Source organism: Delphinapterus leucas, chromosome 2 (assembly GCF_059928025.1).
Source record: "Delphinapterus leucas isolate spDelLeu-1000000601 "Yukka" chromosome 2, BTC_Dleu_Yukka2, whole genome shotgun sequence".
NCBI lineage: Eukaryota > Metazoa > Chordata > Mammalia > Artiodactyla > Monodontidae > Delphinapterus > Delphinapterus leucas.
In genome coordinates, this window is record NC_143130.1 from 118,938,868 (window position 1) to 118,954,885 (window position 16,018).

The window sequence follows — 16,018 nt, forward strand, 5'->3', positions numbered from 1 at the left end:
TTCTTTCCTTATGGGTGCAATCGCTTTCCTCTATGGGTATTAAATGTAGTTGTTTTGAATTTTTTTTCTGTGTCTTGACTTGTGTCTGTTTCTTTATACTTCTTTTTTGTTTGTTTGTCTCTGTCTTTCATTTCGATGCTTTTCACAAATAACTAGTCACCTTTGGACATCATTCATATTTAAGAGTGAGTCAGTACAATCTGCCTATGTGCAGAGCTTGTCAGCTGCTGAGCTGTGGAAGTTTTCTTCTCACTGGTGAGCCTACCATGATGAAGAGGGCTTTCTGTCTCTAGGGCTTTTCATGTATTTTCCCCCATCCAGACCCTCCTTCATTTCTTTCTAGATTTGGAAGTATAACTCAGACTTTTCAGAATATTCCCCCTTCTCTCATATTCTTTCTTTATGAAGTGCACGCATGTGTGTAGTGTACATAATGCAGGTCTTGGGGTTCTGTCTCAGTTTAGTCACCATGTTCAGAGATTATGGCATGACATTGTGCCCCTTCCTTTGTCTGATAACTACAAGTGTGGTTTGTTGATTTATTTTGTACATATTTTTGTTTATTTCATTATGTCTTAGGGAAGAGAGAGTTTATGATCTGGGTTCATTTGTAATCTTACTCTAGCAGTTTCTCCCTACTTTTTGAATTCTGAATTTTTGGTGTCTGCAGAGTAGTAGTATGGATGTACAATCATTTATGTAGCCAATACTCTATTACTGGATTTTACTTTGTTCCTAGTTTTTGGCATTACAAGTATTGCTGTTGTGAGCATCCTTTTCCATACAGCATTGGTCGAGGTTGTTATTTCCTTAGGATGGAATCTTCAGTGTAATTACTAGATCAAAGGATACAATCAGTAAAGTCCTCAATACTTGTTTCTAAATTACTTTCCAAATTGTTGAGTTGGTTTATATTCTCCGTATCGGTTGGCATTGTTTATTATACTTGAAAAGAATGAAACAACTTTGTCAAGTGAAAAATAATATCACATAATGCACATTTTAATTTGCAGTTGTGTTTTCTGTCTCTCTTTTTGGGTGATTTTGGCAGTGAGTATGTATAGTATTTAGATTTTTCTTACTGGCTTATCCATGCTTGTTTAATTCCATCTTATGGTTATTAGGCCTTTGTCATGTTGTAAATATTTTTTTATTGCCTTCCTCTTACTTTTGTTTGCTTTTTAATGTGTTTTTAATTTCTGTGTGCATAGTTTTAAAAAAATAACTTGTCCTTCTAATTTTTGTGCTTTGAAAGACTTCTCTCACCCCAACATCAAATAAAGAGTCCCCATCTTTCCTTTAGTTCTTTGAAGCTGATATTTTTTCTTTCTTTATTTTTTGGCTGCATCAGATCTTAGTTGCGGCACATGGGATCTTCATTGAGGCATGCAGGATCTTTTTGTTGTGCTGCGCAGGCTCTTCGTTGCAGCGTACGGGCTTCTCTCTTGTTGTGGCGGCTGGGTCTTCTCTCTCTAGTTGTGGTGCGTGGGTTCCAGAGTGCGTGGGCTCTGTAGTTTGTGGCACGTGGGCTCTCTCGTCGAGGCACAGGAGCTCAGTCGTTGTGGCCCGTGGGCTTAGTTGCCCCATGGCGTGTGGGATCTTAGTTCCCTGACCAGGGATTGAACCCATGTCCCCCGCATTAGAAGACGGATTCTTTACCCTTAGACTACCAGGGAAGTCCCTTTCCTTTAGTTCTTTTGGATTTCATTTCGTAAATTTAACTCTTTAGTCCATTAATTTTTTTGTATAACATGAGGCAAAGAACCTGAGTTTTTCTCTATATAGTTAAACTTATTTTTCTGTTGTCATTTATTGTCATCAGGTTTCCAAATGATTTGAAAAGTCACCCTTTTCATAAAATTTCCCATAACCAATGGGTCTATTTCTTGGCTTTTAAATTCTGTTCTGCTTATCTTTTCTTTCCAGTGTATCCCACTTTAAAAAAAAATGATTGTAGCTTTTTAATATGGTTTGCTCTCTGGTAATGCTAGTCTTTGAAAATCTCCGAGGACTCCATTCCAGGTTGGGAACTGTGAGGTGCCTAAGTCAGGGAACTGCCGAAAGGGAGTTGGTTCTGAACCCAGGCCAGCGGGAGACGAGTACAAACACGGAACCTTGGAGCCACTTTCCTGGGGCTCCCTGGCATTGCCCTGATGAGAAGGAGCATAGGTGTCAGCCTGCGAAAGGGCTCAGTGAGCAGGTTCACTAAGTATAGGTGTGGAGATTGGAGTGTTGTGGGATTTTGAAGCCAAACATGTAATTATAATTAGCAATACTTTAAAAAAGCTAAGTTATCTATTGACTATAGAGGCCTCTACAGGCACCAAAGCAAGGGAGTTTGGATGCCTCTTTCTTTTCTAGGTGTCTTTTAGCTGCTTCATTATGACTTTCCTTCTCAGGGAAAGTTGTTGAGGGGTTGGGGATAAGGGAGAGAAGATCAAAGAAATAACAGTGAGGATAGAATCAAGATACTTCTATTTGTATACTTTAAAATATACCTATTATATTTTTAGAGGTAGCTTCAAACATTTTAGTCCCATTGTGGCTTTTTTTTTTAAATTGTAAAGAATGATTGGTAGATTTATTTTAGAATTTCTGCTTGGCCTAGGGCAAATTTATCAATGGAAAGCAAAGAGAATGCAGCAGTTAAACTTCCATATTCTTTTTTTTAATTTTTATTTTTACTTAAAATTTTTTTTAAAATTGAAATATTCTTAAAAGCAAAAGCTTTATCACTCCTGCTTAGCATTCGGAGTCATCTTTGGTTGGAGAATCCGGCTCTATTTATAGCTGTCACACGATCTTGACTGTGGCCACAGCCTGCTCTCCCTTTTTCTCTGCTACATAACATTTCCCAATTCTTGTAATACAATGTAGATAAGGCTAGAATATCTGTTAGACTTTGCCAAAGGCAGAGGGGTAAGTAAAAGGAAGTAAGCATAGAGAGTAGCATGTAATGAGGTAATTTTTCATATGAGATCTAGTTTTAGTCTTCTTCAGCTTTGCTTTCTCTCTAGCTCCTGGATTGCTTCAACCTGACAAAAGCCATCTTTTCTCCACCACTCAGGAGAACCTTCAAGCATGTGTAGACTCTAAATTTCAAACCCAAAAGAGAGGACTGCATAACTGACACTGGGAATGCTGAAAATGGGCATGGCTAATGCCATCCACAAGAAATCATAACTAACTGCATTCCAGTGGCCTCTATGAGACAGTCGTATCTAGCTATATATCTGGCCCAATAGGCTGATATCCTTACTAGAGATAAGGGTGTGGTGGGTGGGTGGGAATCTGTCATAGCTTTTTATATAATAAATCTATATATTACACTGATGTGCGTTCTATGGCTTTTAAAATAAGGGATACAGTGGGCTAGAAGTAGTAGACCTGGGTTCTAGTCTGATTTACTAGTGAACAGTCTTGTCTCTTAGCAAGTGACTCAATCTTTCTGTAGTTTTATTGAAAGATTTGGATATAATTAATCTGTAATTTTAGGATTTTGACTATAATTGAATTGTTTAAAATAATTGTAAAGTTTAGATTTGAATTTTTCTCCTGGTGATATATTAGTCTATTTTAATATGATTCTGCGATATTAACAGGGAATTGTTCTGATGAGAAAAAGTGATCCATTTTATAATGATATACTTTATAGGACAAGGTCTCCATTGTGGTACAGGTGGGACCTGCTTATATTTAAAAGGGGCCATGGGAGCTTACTATGAGTTTTTTTGTAAAGTAAATATTTGCCTCTTTATTTATCACATATAAATTTAGATGTTCTTAAACAATTTAATTGTATATAGTTCTCCCTATGTTTAGATTCTGTATTTTCTAGTGTTAGTTTATTCATATATTTGACGTTTTATCATTAAAATTTTTAAGTTGAAATTAAACAAAAGCGCCATATGTTAAAATACTTTTAAGAGTGAGTTATTTGGTACTTTTAGTTAAGATAGACCGATTTGTTCTTTCTATTTATGTGTGATCTGCTTTCTTTTTGTTTTTCAGAGTGAAAAGCTTTTGTTATATGATACAGTGCAGAGTGAACTAGAGGAGAAGATAAGAAGGCTTGAAGAGGACAGGCATAGCATTGATATTACCTCAGGTGAGGGGAATGCTGTGACTGTCATGTTTAAGTGACACTAAACCTTTGGTTTACTGAGGTGTCTCGCTGTATGTAGTCTCCTTTACATATGTTATGTAAATGAAGTGTCCTAATGAGAGAGGAAGGGGCAAGACTGCTAAAGAATCTGATATGATTGTGATCGTTGCTTTGATTTGGACTCACACTTCAGAAAGACGTAGAAAATGGAGCACATGAAAGGGAACAAAACAGAAGTGAGACAGGAACTATAGGCATAAGATAGTATACTACAAGAATAGTAAGAATATTATTAAAACATAAGAATAGTATTGGAAGACAGCTGTAGTATATGTTCTTTCCTCTAAGCCTTGAAAGATTGTCATGTGGAAGAAGGAATAAAACCCTTTTCTCTTTGGTCCCACACAAACTAGGACAAATGGATGGACTTTCCAGGGAGGCAGATTTTTGTCTCAGGAAAAGGAAATACTTACTACTAATTAGATCAGTCCAAAGTGAAATGGCTTTTTCAGAGGTACTGTGGAAAGGCTTTCTACACTGGATGGAAGATTTACTGGGTTATCCTATTGTTCTTGCATATGTATTATTTTACTTGTTATAAATTCTATTTCTCTGATACGGAGTAGACAGAGTGGACAAGCTGAGCTCTAATGATGCCTTACTTGTAGTTGGGTGACTACAAGTGACAGTCACTTTAGCTTTTCTAAATCAGTCTCCTCCTATAATTGAAGTGATGAGACTGTCTGCCTCAGAGGTAGCTTTGAGGATTAGTCGAGACCATTCATGCGATGTATATTTACCAAAGTGCCTGACATATGTTTATCACTTATTAGTCACCAAGTGCCAAGTTGAATTCTGCTCTAATAAAAGCAGAGGAAAATTCAAAATATATAACTGCTCATGAAATTATGTATAGTCATATATATATGTATAGTATACACATACAGTATATAAACATAGACACCAATGAAATTTTGCTACTATGAAATTATATAGTCTTTCTTTCCTCCTTTGATCTCTAGAAATCAGCTAATACTTAATTTCTATTCACTTGCCAGAGCTGTGGAACGATGAGCTTCAGTCAAGAAAAAAGAGGAAGGACCCTTTCAGTCCTGACAAAAAGAAGCCAGTTGTGGTTTCAGATATCCTTTTTCAAATTTTCTGGGTTTTTTTGTTTTGTTTTGTTTTAATGTACATTTTTGCATTGTGCATATCTTTGTAACTTTTGTTAGTATACATTGTCTTTATTTGCATGATCCTGTAATAAGCAAAAGATGATTTATAAAACCGATTGAAGGTACAACGGTATAGTTTAGATTAAGAGGAGTACGGAAGGAGTAGAAATTTAGTAACGGTCCCAGCTTTGAAATTAATATGGCTTTTGTAGACCACAAGGGCTTTGATATGAAGCAGCTGTTTAGTATGTAGCATGATTGCTTAATTCTCATGTGTACTTTTTTTTTTTTTGCGGTACGCGGGCCTCTCACTGTTGCGGCCTCTTCCGTTGCGGAGCACAGGCTCTGGACGTGCAGGCTCAGTGGCCATGGCTCACGGGCCCAGCCGCTCCACGGCATGTGGGATCTTCCCGGACCGGGGCACGAACCCGCGTCCCCTGCATCGGCAAGCGGACTCTCAACCACTGTGCCACCAGGGAAGCCCTCATGTGTATTTTTTAACATTTTTAATGTCTCTGAAAGTGGAGTGTCTTTAAATTAAATTAGTATATGCATTCAGTCTTGGCATTCCCTTTGGTACCCTCCCCTCGCTCCTGCCTTTTTCCCCCCACCTCAAACCAGTGATTAGGTTGGTGGTGTATCTTGCTATCCTTGATACCATAGGACTAAGGGAATATGGCTATAACATCTGAAGTACTGGAACATATTTATCCTGGTACTAAGTTTTTTGAAGAATAATTTGAAGTCAGAATTCAGCATGCTGAAGGGTTTTGTCCGGAGGTCATTGTTCCATTCTCTGAAAAACAGAAGTTTGGAAGTATAATTCAAAATGTGAAATTCTTACAGCTAAATTGACCTTGACTTTTCAACGTCCGTATATAGTTTATATGCTACAAGATCTTGATATTCTTGAAGACTGGACAACAATAAGGAAGGTATGATTAAAGAGCAATGGAATGCAAGTATATTTTTTATAGTCTACTTTTTAAGAGTCTATGATTTTTCACTAATACATCAAAATATTATTGTAAATATGCTTTACTTTGCAACAGTCTCTCTAAGACAGTTAATACTAATACAGATAATAGTGGATTGCAAGAGTTTTTAAAATAAATTTATTTATTTATTTGTTTGTTTATATTTATTTTTGGCTGCGTTAGGTGCTCGTTGCTGCACGTGGGCTTTCCCTAGTTATGGCGAGCAGGGGGCTACTCTTTGTTGCGGTGCACAAGCTTCTCACTGCATTGGCTTCTCTTGTTGCGGAGCATGGGCTCTAGGCGCACGGGCTTCAGTAGTTGTGGCATGCAGGCTCAGTAGTTGTGGTGCACGGGCTTAGTTGCTCCGCGGCATGTGGGATCTTCCCAGACCAGGGCTCAAACCTGTGTCCCCTGCATTGGCAGGAGGATTCTTAACCACTGAGCCACCAGGGAAGTCCCTGCAAGAGTATTTTAAGAGATGCATGTCAGCTGTTTGACTGTATTTTCCTGTGATAATGTAATTAATAATTCATGCAAAAGTGCAGAAAAGCGTTTATTTAAGTTACCCCAAAATAATAATAAATTACCATTCTGTGCCTAGTTCTTAGCCTGATAATGGCTCATGGAATACACTCAATAAATATTCGTTGAATAAGCGAAAGTGAATATTTGAACCCTTATCATATGTCTTACATCCTGTCTTTAAACATTCAAGCATTATAGGATTTTCTGTGCTTGTTTGAAAGTGGAGACTTGTTTTCTTATTAAGTTTTTCTATTTTCAGAAGCTTCTTAGTTGAGAATTTGAGATTATTTCGGATATTGATAACACCTCTAGGAGAAATTGTTATTCTTTTTATATATTCCTATGGTCTTAGATATTACCAATTTATTGAAGCAGCTAAAGATCGTATTTCACTGTTTTTGTTATTGAGCTTATCAGTAGTGTTGTATATATTAAATAGAAACTAAAATATACTTTGCCTATGAACTCAGACATCTTTCTTCTTCTTTTTTTTTTTTAAATTAAGGCAATGGCTACACTGGGTCCACACAGAGTGAAAACAGAACGTAAGTCATTTAGTCTGAGTTCAGAAATCTTCGCTATGGAGACTTTTTTTTTTTTTTTTTTGCGGTACGCGGGCCTCTCACTGTTGTGGCCTCTCCCGTTGCGGAGCACAGGCTCCGGACGCGCAGGCTCAGCGGCCATGGCTCACGGGCCCAGCCGCTCTGCGGCATGTGGGATCTTCCCGGACCGGGGCACGAACCCGTGTCCCCTGCATCAGCAGGCGGACTCTCAACCACTGCGCCACCAGGGAAGCCCTGTGGAGACTTTTTAAGTCAGTCCCCTATCACTGGTTTCATTTCATCAGTGAACACTATCCCCAGAATTATGAGGAATTCTTCTGGAGTCTTTGTCTCATGTAAAAGTTTCAAGATTTCTGAATGGAATGTATTTCTTCTTTTAGTGTTTCAACTACATTTCAATTGCTGATAATGGATCAGTAATTTTAAAAGTATGTACTTAGTGTTTTTTATGGGTTCAGTAATTCTGTAGGGGAGGTTTTAGGAGTCCGTGGATGGCCTTCAGGGAGCCTGTGAATCCTCTGGAATTGTGGGCAAAATTTCTTCTGTGCCTGTGTTTTCTAGGCGAGAGATTAGAGTGCTGGCAGTGGGATTCATCAAGAAAATTTACACACCACTAAGATTTACACATTCTGATATGCCTTAGTAAAATTTATATCAAATTATACTATTCACAATTTTTTGGAAAGTCTGAAATCACTGCCAAAGTAGTGATGGGCATTATTGTCTAGGGTAACTTTCTCTGTTTCTGCCTACTTTCACTGTATATGAGGTTTCCTAATCCTAAGAACAATGAAGCAAGAATTTTAAATAAAACATGGTTTAAATACAAAGAGTCGTATCCCAACAGATAATCTATAAGAGATCAATTTCTATTTTATATTTAACCCAAGGATTCTTTTAAACGTTATATGATGTCAGGAAATTGTTAGCAATATTGTACTAAACTGCTTCCCTTGGGAATTAGGTGGAAGGGTAACTACCTATATTCTGAACATTTTTGAGTCATGGATTCCTTTAAGAGTCTCACTACACTGTTGAGTGGGTCTCCTCCCCGACCCCTGTTATGTTATCTTTAGCATGTGTACTATTTGTTTTCTTCATGGCACTTAACACAATTTGTAATTTTTTATTGATTGTTTACATGTTTACCTGTCTCCTGAGAGACTCGTAAGCTCCACAAAGGTCAGAAACATCTCTTTTAGTCGCAGTGCTCAGAAAACATTTGTTGAACGAATGAATGAGTGAATACTTATTGAACACCTTCTATATAGGAGGCACTATTTGAGGTTCTGGGAATACAATGGTGCAACAGATGGACCTCCTAGAACTTCCTTTGGGGGAAGCAGAATAATAATGTATATGTAAATAGATAACTAACAGATACTGACAAATTGTAATAATTGCTATGAAGGAAATATAAAGCTGTGATGAAGATTAACTGAGGAGTGGGTAGAGTGGTTGGGGAAGACCTTTCTGAGGTGGTGACATTTGAATGATGCAGAGGTGTGTATTTCATGGTATGCTTTTGACAGTGTGTTTCTATAAAGAACATTTTTTTTCTCTGCATGAGTTTATCTGGTGAATCTCAAACCATTTCTAGGATTTCAAAATGGAAGTTCTACTTGAGGACATTTCCTTTTTAGAATCAAAGTCCTGGGGAACTCTTGGAATATTTATTAAACTTTGCTTTTTTGGAAGTGTCAGCTGCAGGGGAGAAAATATGGAAAATATAATTTTCAGTAGAAATATGACAATTCAGATTTTATATCTCACTTAAAGTTGGCACTAGTAATTGATAATATATCTGCTTCTCCTTCTTACACTTGTCTAGTTAATTGATTTATTATATATTGTTTAGCTTTATTAAATAGCTATATTAAAAACTGAATGAATTATATAAAAATGTAAGAAATGAAATTCTCTTGTTTTTATTAGATTTAGGTTTGTTTTCTAAGAAATATTGTTAGTGTTTTTTCACATATATGCATGGGTTGGTGTTAATAATTAATGTTCTGCACTTTTCTTCTGACAATGTCTTATTAATATAACAGTTTTTGAACTGATCCCTTTAGCACCTGTGAAACTGGAAAAACACCTGCACAGTGCTAGATCCGAAGAGGGAAGATTGTATTATGATGGTGAATGGTATATACGTGGACAGACAATATGTATTGACAAAAAAGATGAATGTCCTACAAGGTAAAAAGCCTTTATCATTTCAGTGCTACTCAGTATTAGAGTTTACCACATTGTTGTCAGTAAATATTTGCTGCTTCCATAGTGCATTCATAATACATTATTAATTCCCTATGGATTCTTTTTTTCTCTTGACATATGATTTGATTAGCATGTTTACACACCAGTATTAATTTTATACACCAGAGTTACATATTAAGTTCATGGACACAAGCATTAACACAAATGGAAATGTTGGAATTATTTAGCCAGGTAAGAAATCCCATTTATTAATTCTTATAATAGATGACTTGCTATGATCCTAATATTATGACCTTTAATCCAGACTGTTATGAATTTGACAGTATGCTGCCACAGTGTGGCTCTATTAATCCTTAACTTTTTGGGGTATATTACAGTATTTTAGATTAAAAATTTGCTTCAATTAGCATGGGAAAGGAATTGAAAATTAACAAAAACTTAGAGTAGTGGGAATTAAAGTATAACTTGAAAACTGAAAATTGCCTTTTAAAAAACTCAATCTGTCTAGGCTTAAATAAAGTTTATATAATTATTTACAGAGCCTTATAAGTTTTATCTGGTGTGGCCTTTGGAAAATATTATTGCCCATTGCTGCTTTAATTCATTTAGTAGTTTAGGATTTAATTCTCAGAGTAGTAACCTTCTACAGTAAGAAACTATCTTTTTCTAGGCATCAGTAGTAAATAAAGTGTTTGCGTTTAGTATAGAATACTCATTTCAGGATCAGTGTGTATAGTAACTTTTCTCATAGAAGCTCATTGAGCTAATTAATTACTAGGTTATACATGATACCCATGGATTCTTTGCTTTATCTTATTGCTTTTGAGACATTTAACTACTACTACTTAGCATAAATGTGGTTAAAAAGGAGATGAAATAGCATAAAAGAGGATTAAAGACATATATTTTTAGAAAGATGTCTATGTAAAGATTAGTAGTGTTAAAAAAAATCTGTACAAGTACCACAGATGCTTGACACTGGGAATTAAGTTTGGCATTTGAAAGATTTCCTACTGCCAAGGCTGATATGAGTTGGAGGTGTAATACTACATAAGGAGTGGTGTTAGCTCCACTTTTTCTTCTTTTGGAGGTGGGGTGGGAATGGAGTTAGGGACAGTGTGCTTTTAATAGTTCTAGTAGTAAGTTTTACCAACTCTATTAAGAAAAGAAAGGAGATTATCTATTAAGTGTTGCTGAATGTGATATTTTTGGCAGCATGCCCTGCTGATAGCATTCCGGTAAATGACAATTACATACCTGAATCTACTCTTATAGTCCAGCTATTTTGGTTTTATAGTTTGTGCTCTAAAATGAGTGGAGAAGGCATATTGTAATTCATTCATTCGTATTTTTTTTCTTTTTAGTGCTGTAATTACAACAATTAACCATGATGAAGTTTGGTTTAAGAGGCCTGATGGAAGCAAATCTAAGCTTTACATTTCACAGCTACAGAAAGGAAAATATTCAATTAAACATTCGTAATCATGATTTAAGTGTTATCTAAATCTACCTTATTAGTGTTACCAAGTATGATGTGCCATGGGAATAAAAAAATATATTCAGTAACTTAATATTCTCATCGAATCATGAGAGACTGTGTATTTGTAGGTAGTACTCTAAATAGACCTCATGTTGATATGTTATTGAAAGAGACAGTGATAAAAGTTTAATCATGATCATTACATTTATTTGCCTTTTTGGCCCAGTGACCAACAGGTATATATGGTAGGGGTTTCTTACTAAACTTTTTTCTTTGGTTTTTATGTAAATCTGTCTTACCTTTAGTGAACTATGTTAGCAATGGCTACGTTTATCTGCAGTTTTCTTGATTTTCAGTGTCTTTGTCACTGATCATATATTTGTAAATAAGCCCTATAAAATGTTTCCTATAAATGGTTTGTAATAGTACATTTGTGTCAAATCAGAATTGAAATTTAAACATATGTACGTGAGTATGTATAGATGGCATCATCAGCTTATTTAGAACTGATGGCCTTACTTTGCAATCTTGTTTTACCCGAAATTAAGCTATTGGGTTTGAAAGCTAAATGGAGCACTTTTGTAGACTAGCAGCTTTCCTTCTCCTTTTCCTTGATTGTATGGAGGTGACCTATTTTTACAAATTATACTTCATGTTGATTAGAAATATTAGTGTCAAGTAATAACATGATTCTACCTTTATTTCTAGTGAACCTTTAGGGGGCAGGTATATATGCCTGGTATTTATGATGCAGTATGTAAGTGGTGGACAGTAACTGACAGTATTGTGGTGCTTGCTGTACATGTCTGATCTTTTGAAACAGATTTTTAGTAAGCATTTTCCAGAGGTAAAACTAGGTTCGTATCCTAATTTTATTCCTAGGGCAAAATAGACAGGGATGATCTCCTTGAATCTATTCCCAAATTAATATTTTTATCTTTGATGTTTCTACACTTTAAGGCCACTTGGTGCAATTTAGAAAGTATTGGCCTCTCTTCCCCTAGTCACATTCAAAATTAACTTCTAAAACCTCAGGAACAGTACAGGGAATTGAAACCCTCAATATGGCAGCACAATTGGCTGTAGTATATATTAGGGTACAACCAAATCAGGTATTCCTGGTGGTCTTGTGCACTTTAATTTCTGTTATATTGAGACTTAAGAGGATGAGGAAGACATCTACTTATTAACACTTAGGGCAGGAATATCTGCATTTTTCCATTTGTTTTCTCGCTATTTTACCTCTGCAAACATCTTCCTGTGCAGATCACTACTTCACAGTTGCCAAATGTTAAAATATTTGACTTCTGAAATTAATTATCAGCAGTTATGTACGTTGTTCTGTTTCTAATTAACCTTAGCAAATGTACATAATGTCATAATCTGATAGTATTTGACAGTACTTATGTATACAATGTTTCATAAGCATTTTTAATAATATTTGGATTTTTAAATTTAGTATATAATAAAAAGATGTGTTTGCGTGTCATTCGTAGTGTCTTGAATGACTTGTGCACTTTTATTATTTATAACCTGTCTACTTCTAAGAAGGATTTAAGGCAATTTACATTAATAGATATGGAGTGTTGGAGTGTTGAACAAATGTTTCTGCATCCCTAAACCACAATTCAACCTCTATTGGAGTATATTTAGATATTTAAGGCAGCTAAGTTATATTTAATTTAAATATATGCATATATGTTCTACTTTAATAAAAATGTACCGTGTAAGTTCTGAAATTTTAAGTAGAAAGTCTTTATTTTAAAAACTGACTATGATTTAGTACATTTACTTTCAGAACTTCAATGTTTATATCATATGTAACTTTTCCATAATATTGATACTGATTCAGGTAAGTGTATGCTTGTCTATGATTGAAATACTATAAAATATATTTCATTGTTGGCAGTTTGCCATTTGACTTCTGGTCAAAAACGGTCTAGTTAGAATCTGCAAAATGTGATCTAGCAGCTGCTGGTACTTTGTTTACAATCAGACTCTGTCTTAGTATCAATATATGGACCTTAACTGTCACAGCTTCCAGGATTTCATGTTTGGTCTATCCCTTCTCGACATTTCCCATTAAAAGAATCTAATCATCAGTAATCCAGTTCATCACTAATAATTATTAGCAAACACTAATGTACATTCCTCATTCTGTCCCTTCTTCTCACTGGGCACTGAGTACTTTTCATTGCAAACTTCTTCACGTAAAAGTTGTTTTGATATGTGTGTTGTTACTCGGAACTCAAACACCACTGACAGAACCATGTACAATCTTAAATACTTGATAATTATTTAAAAAGAAGAACAGGGATGTTGGTTATTTCTGATTTTGTTTTTGGATCCAGTAAGTCCAGTACACTAAAAATGAACTAAAATGAATTGATAAGGAAAATGGTTGTAGGATGAATGAATACACTAGTTAGGATTTATGTAGTCTCTTGCCAAGTTGGAATATAAATGATTTTAACTGCTAAATGTAAGGAAATGTAAAATATTTTTCAAAGAACACAAAAGCTCAGAATGAGGTTAGGGAAAATGTATGTTCCTTATATTGTCTTCATAGATGAACTACAGGAAGTGTGCCTGATATGTCAGGTGGGATTAAATTGGGGCGGTTTCCCTCATTGGTCACTGTGGCTCAGAGTCTTGCCCCTTACTTCATAGGCCCAGAAACTTAAACTTTATTCATATGCCCTGTTGTGGGCTGAATTGTATCTCCCCCCGCCCCTCCAATGCATATTTTGAAGCCATCACACCCATTACCTCAGAATGTGACTGTATTTGGAGATGGGGCATTTAAAGAGGTGATTAAGTTAAAATGGGTGTTAGGTTGGGCCCTCATCCAGTCTGACTGATGTCCTTATAAAAGGAAATTTGGACACAGAGAAATTTGGACAGCAGATACGTGAACACAGAGGAAGGACCATGTGAAGACAGTGAGAAGTCCACCACCTGCAAGCCAAGGAGAGAGGCTTCAGGAGAAGCCGAACCTGCCAACACCTCAATCTTGGACTTTTAACCTCCAGAACTGTGAGAAAATACATTTCTGTTGTTTAAGCCACCCAGTCTGTGGTATTTTGTTATGGCAGCTCTATCAAACTAATAACATGCCTGAGTTGACAGCTCTGGGGGAGTTAGACCGACCCATTCACAGTGGATTGAAGTGACAGCCGAGTGTCAGTTTAATAATTTTCACTGAGAAGGAGACCAGACTCCTCAAGTCAACTACTTGGCATATTTTTTCCTTCTAGGAAAATCTGTGTGAAAGCAAACTTGGAATCAAAAGATGGTTTTGTCGAAACTTGAAGGGGTCACCTGTCCTCTTGTGAGATAGCCCCTTCCTGGTATTGTACCGGACACATTGTTATAATCTTATTTTTAAAAAAATTTTATTGAAGTATAGTTGATTTACAGTGTCATGTTAATTTCTGATATACAGCAAAATGATTGTTATACATATATATATTCATATTCTTTTCCATTATGGGTTATCACAGGATATTGTATATAGTTCCCTGTAGTATACAGTAGGACCTTGTTGTTTATCCATTCTATATATAATAGTTTGCATCTGCTAGTCCCAAACTTTGAACCCATGCTTCCCCAGCCCCACTTCCCCCTTGGCAACCACAAGTCTGTTTTCTGTGTCTGTGAGTCTGTTTCTGGTTTGTAGATATGTTCATTTGTGTCATATTTTAGATTTCACGTATAAGTGATATCATATGGTATCTGTATTTCTCTCTCTGACTTACTTCGCTTAGTATGTTAATCTCTAGGTCCATCCACATTGCTGCAAATGGCATTATTTCATTCTTTTTTATGGTTAATATTCCATTGTATACATATGCCATATCTTCTTTATCCATTCATCTGTCGATGTACATTTAGGTTGTTTCCATGCCTTGGCTATTGTGAATAGTGCTGCTATGAACATAGGGGTGCATGTATCTTTTTGAATTATAGTTTTGTCTGGATATATGCCCAGGAGTGGGATTGCTGGATCATGGCAACTCTATTTTTAGTACCTTATTTTTGATTTTATTTTTTCCTGGTGCTCTGCTGACCAGGATCTCGCTGTGCAGGCCTGGTCCACAGCCCCCCTCTAAGTTCTTTCTATATTATGTACTTTGCTACTCTGCCCAGTTTATTGGACCAGTGTGGACCCTGGTTCACGGGCAGCCAGTGATAATAACACTGGTAATTCGAATGCCTGCCATGTGCCAGGAACTATGTTTAGTATATAAACAGAAAGTCATTATTTAATATTTTTCATGTTTGAAACAAAATGAACATAAATGTCAGAATTCTGATATGCTTACTTTATAAATTTACCATATATTAGGAATTCCTGGGGTTTTTTTCCTCAAGGTATGCAAGGCAAAAGATTGTGGCAGAACTTATATTTTGAATGGTCTTAAACTTAGTTGATTATCTCAAGTTGCTAATCTTCCTGAAAAATGTATATATGTTATATACATTATCTATCATCTATCTTCTTTCTGTCTATCTATCATCTATCTATAACTAGAAAGCAACTATAAGTCTAAAATTTCTTTGTTCCTAAACTTGAAGTTAATATATTCTCTTTCAAAGACACAATTTATTAAAGAAGGTCAAGGGGAAAAGTTATGTAGTAACAGACTTTAGAGTTCATCTTTCCTTTCCTTTTCCATTTTTCTGTATCTAATAGAAGTCTGAAGTGGGTGAACTTGCCAGGAGACTGTTGCATTCTCTTGAAGAGAGAAGAGCCATAATTCTAGTCCAGAAGCAGGCCACATGGTAGCATTTCATCTCTGCTAGTAAAGATTATGATTTATGTTAAACGGCTTAGAAAACCAGATCCTCAGGCAGAGGCTAAATGATACCTGCTATTAGTGGGATGTTGAAAGAAATATATTTCGCTTATTATTAAGCAAATATGAAAATGTTATTGGTAATGGCAAAGATAGTGAAGTGTTTTCACTTCTTTG

At 35.9% G+C, this 16,018-nt stretch overlaps 1 protein-coding gene across 2 annotated transcripts in view; it reads left to right on the top strand.

Annotated features, from left to right (window-relative positions):
* BRMS1L (BRMS1 like transcriptional repressor) overlaps nucleotides 1-14,450 on the top strand; it is a 48,660-nt gene extending 34,210 nt beyond the window's left edge. The window contains exons 5-10 of one of the 2 annotated variants that reach the window (XM_022570702.3): nucleotides 4,012-4,108; nucleotides 5,164-5,247; nucleotides 6,151-6,215; nucleotides 7,288-7,327; nucleotides 9,397-9,544; nucleotides 10,927-14,450. In XM_022570702.3, coding sequence (XP_022426410.1) covers nucleotides 4,012-4,108; nucleotides 5,164-5,247; nucleotides 6,151-6,215; nucleotides 7,288-7,327; nucleotides 9,397-9,544; nucleotides 10,927-11,044 — 552 coding nt within the window. In that variant the 3' untranslated portion in view covers nucleotides 11,045-14,450. The remainder of the gene's footprint in view (nucleotides 1-4,011; nucleotides 4,109-5,163; nucleotides 5,248-6,150; nucleotides 6,216-7,287; nucleotides 7,328-9,396; nucleotides 9,545-10,926) is intronic. The other variant, XM_022570704.3, reaches the window with a different exon arrangement.
* The last annotated feature ends 1,568 nt before the right edge of the window (nucleotides 14,451-16,018 follow it).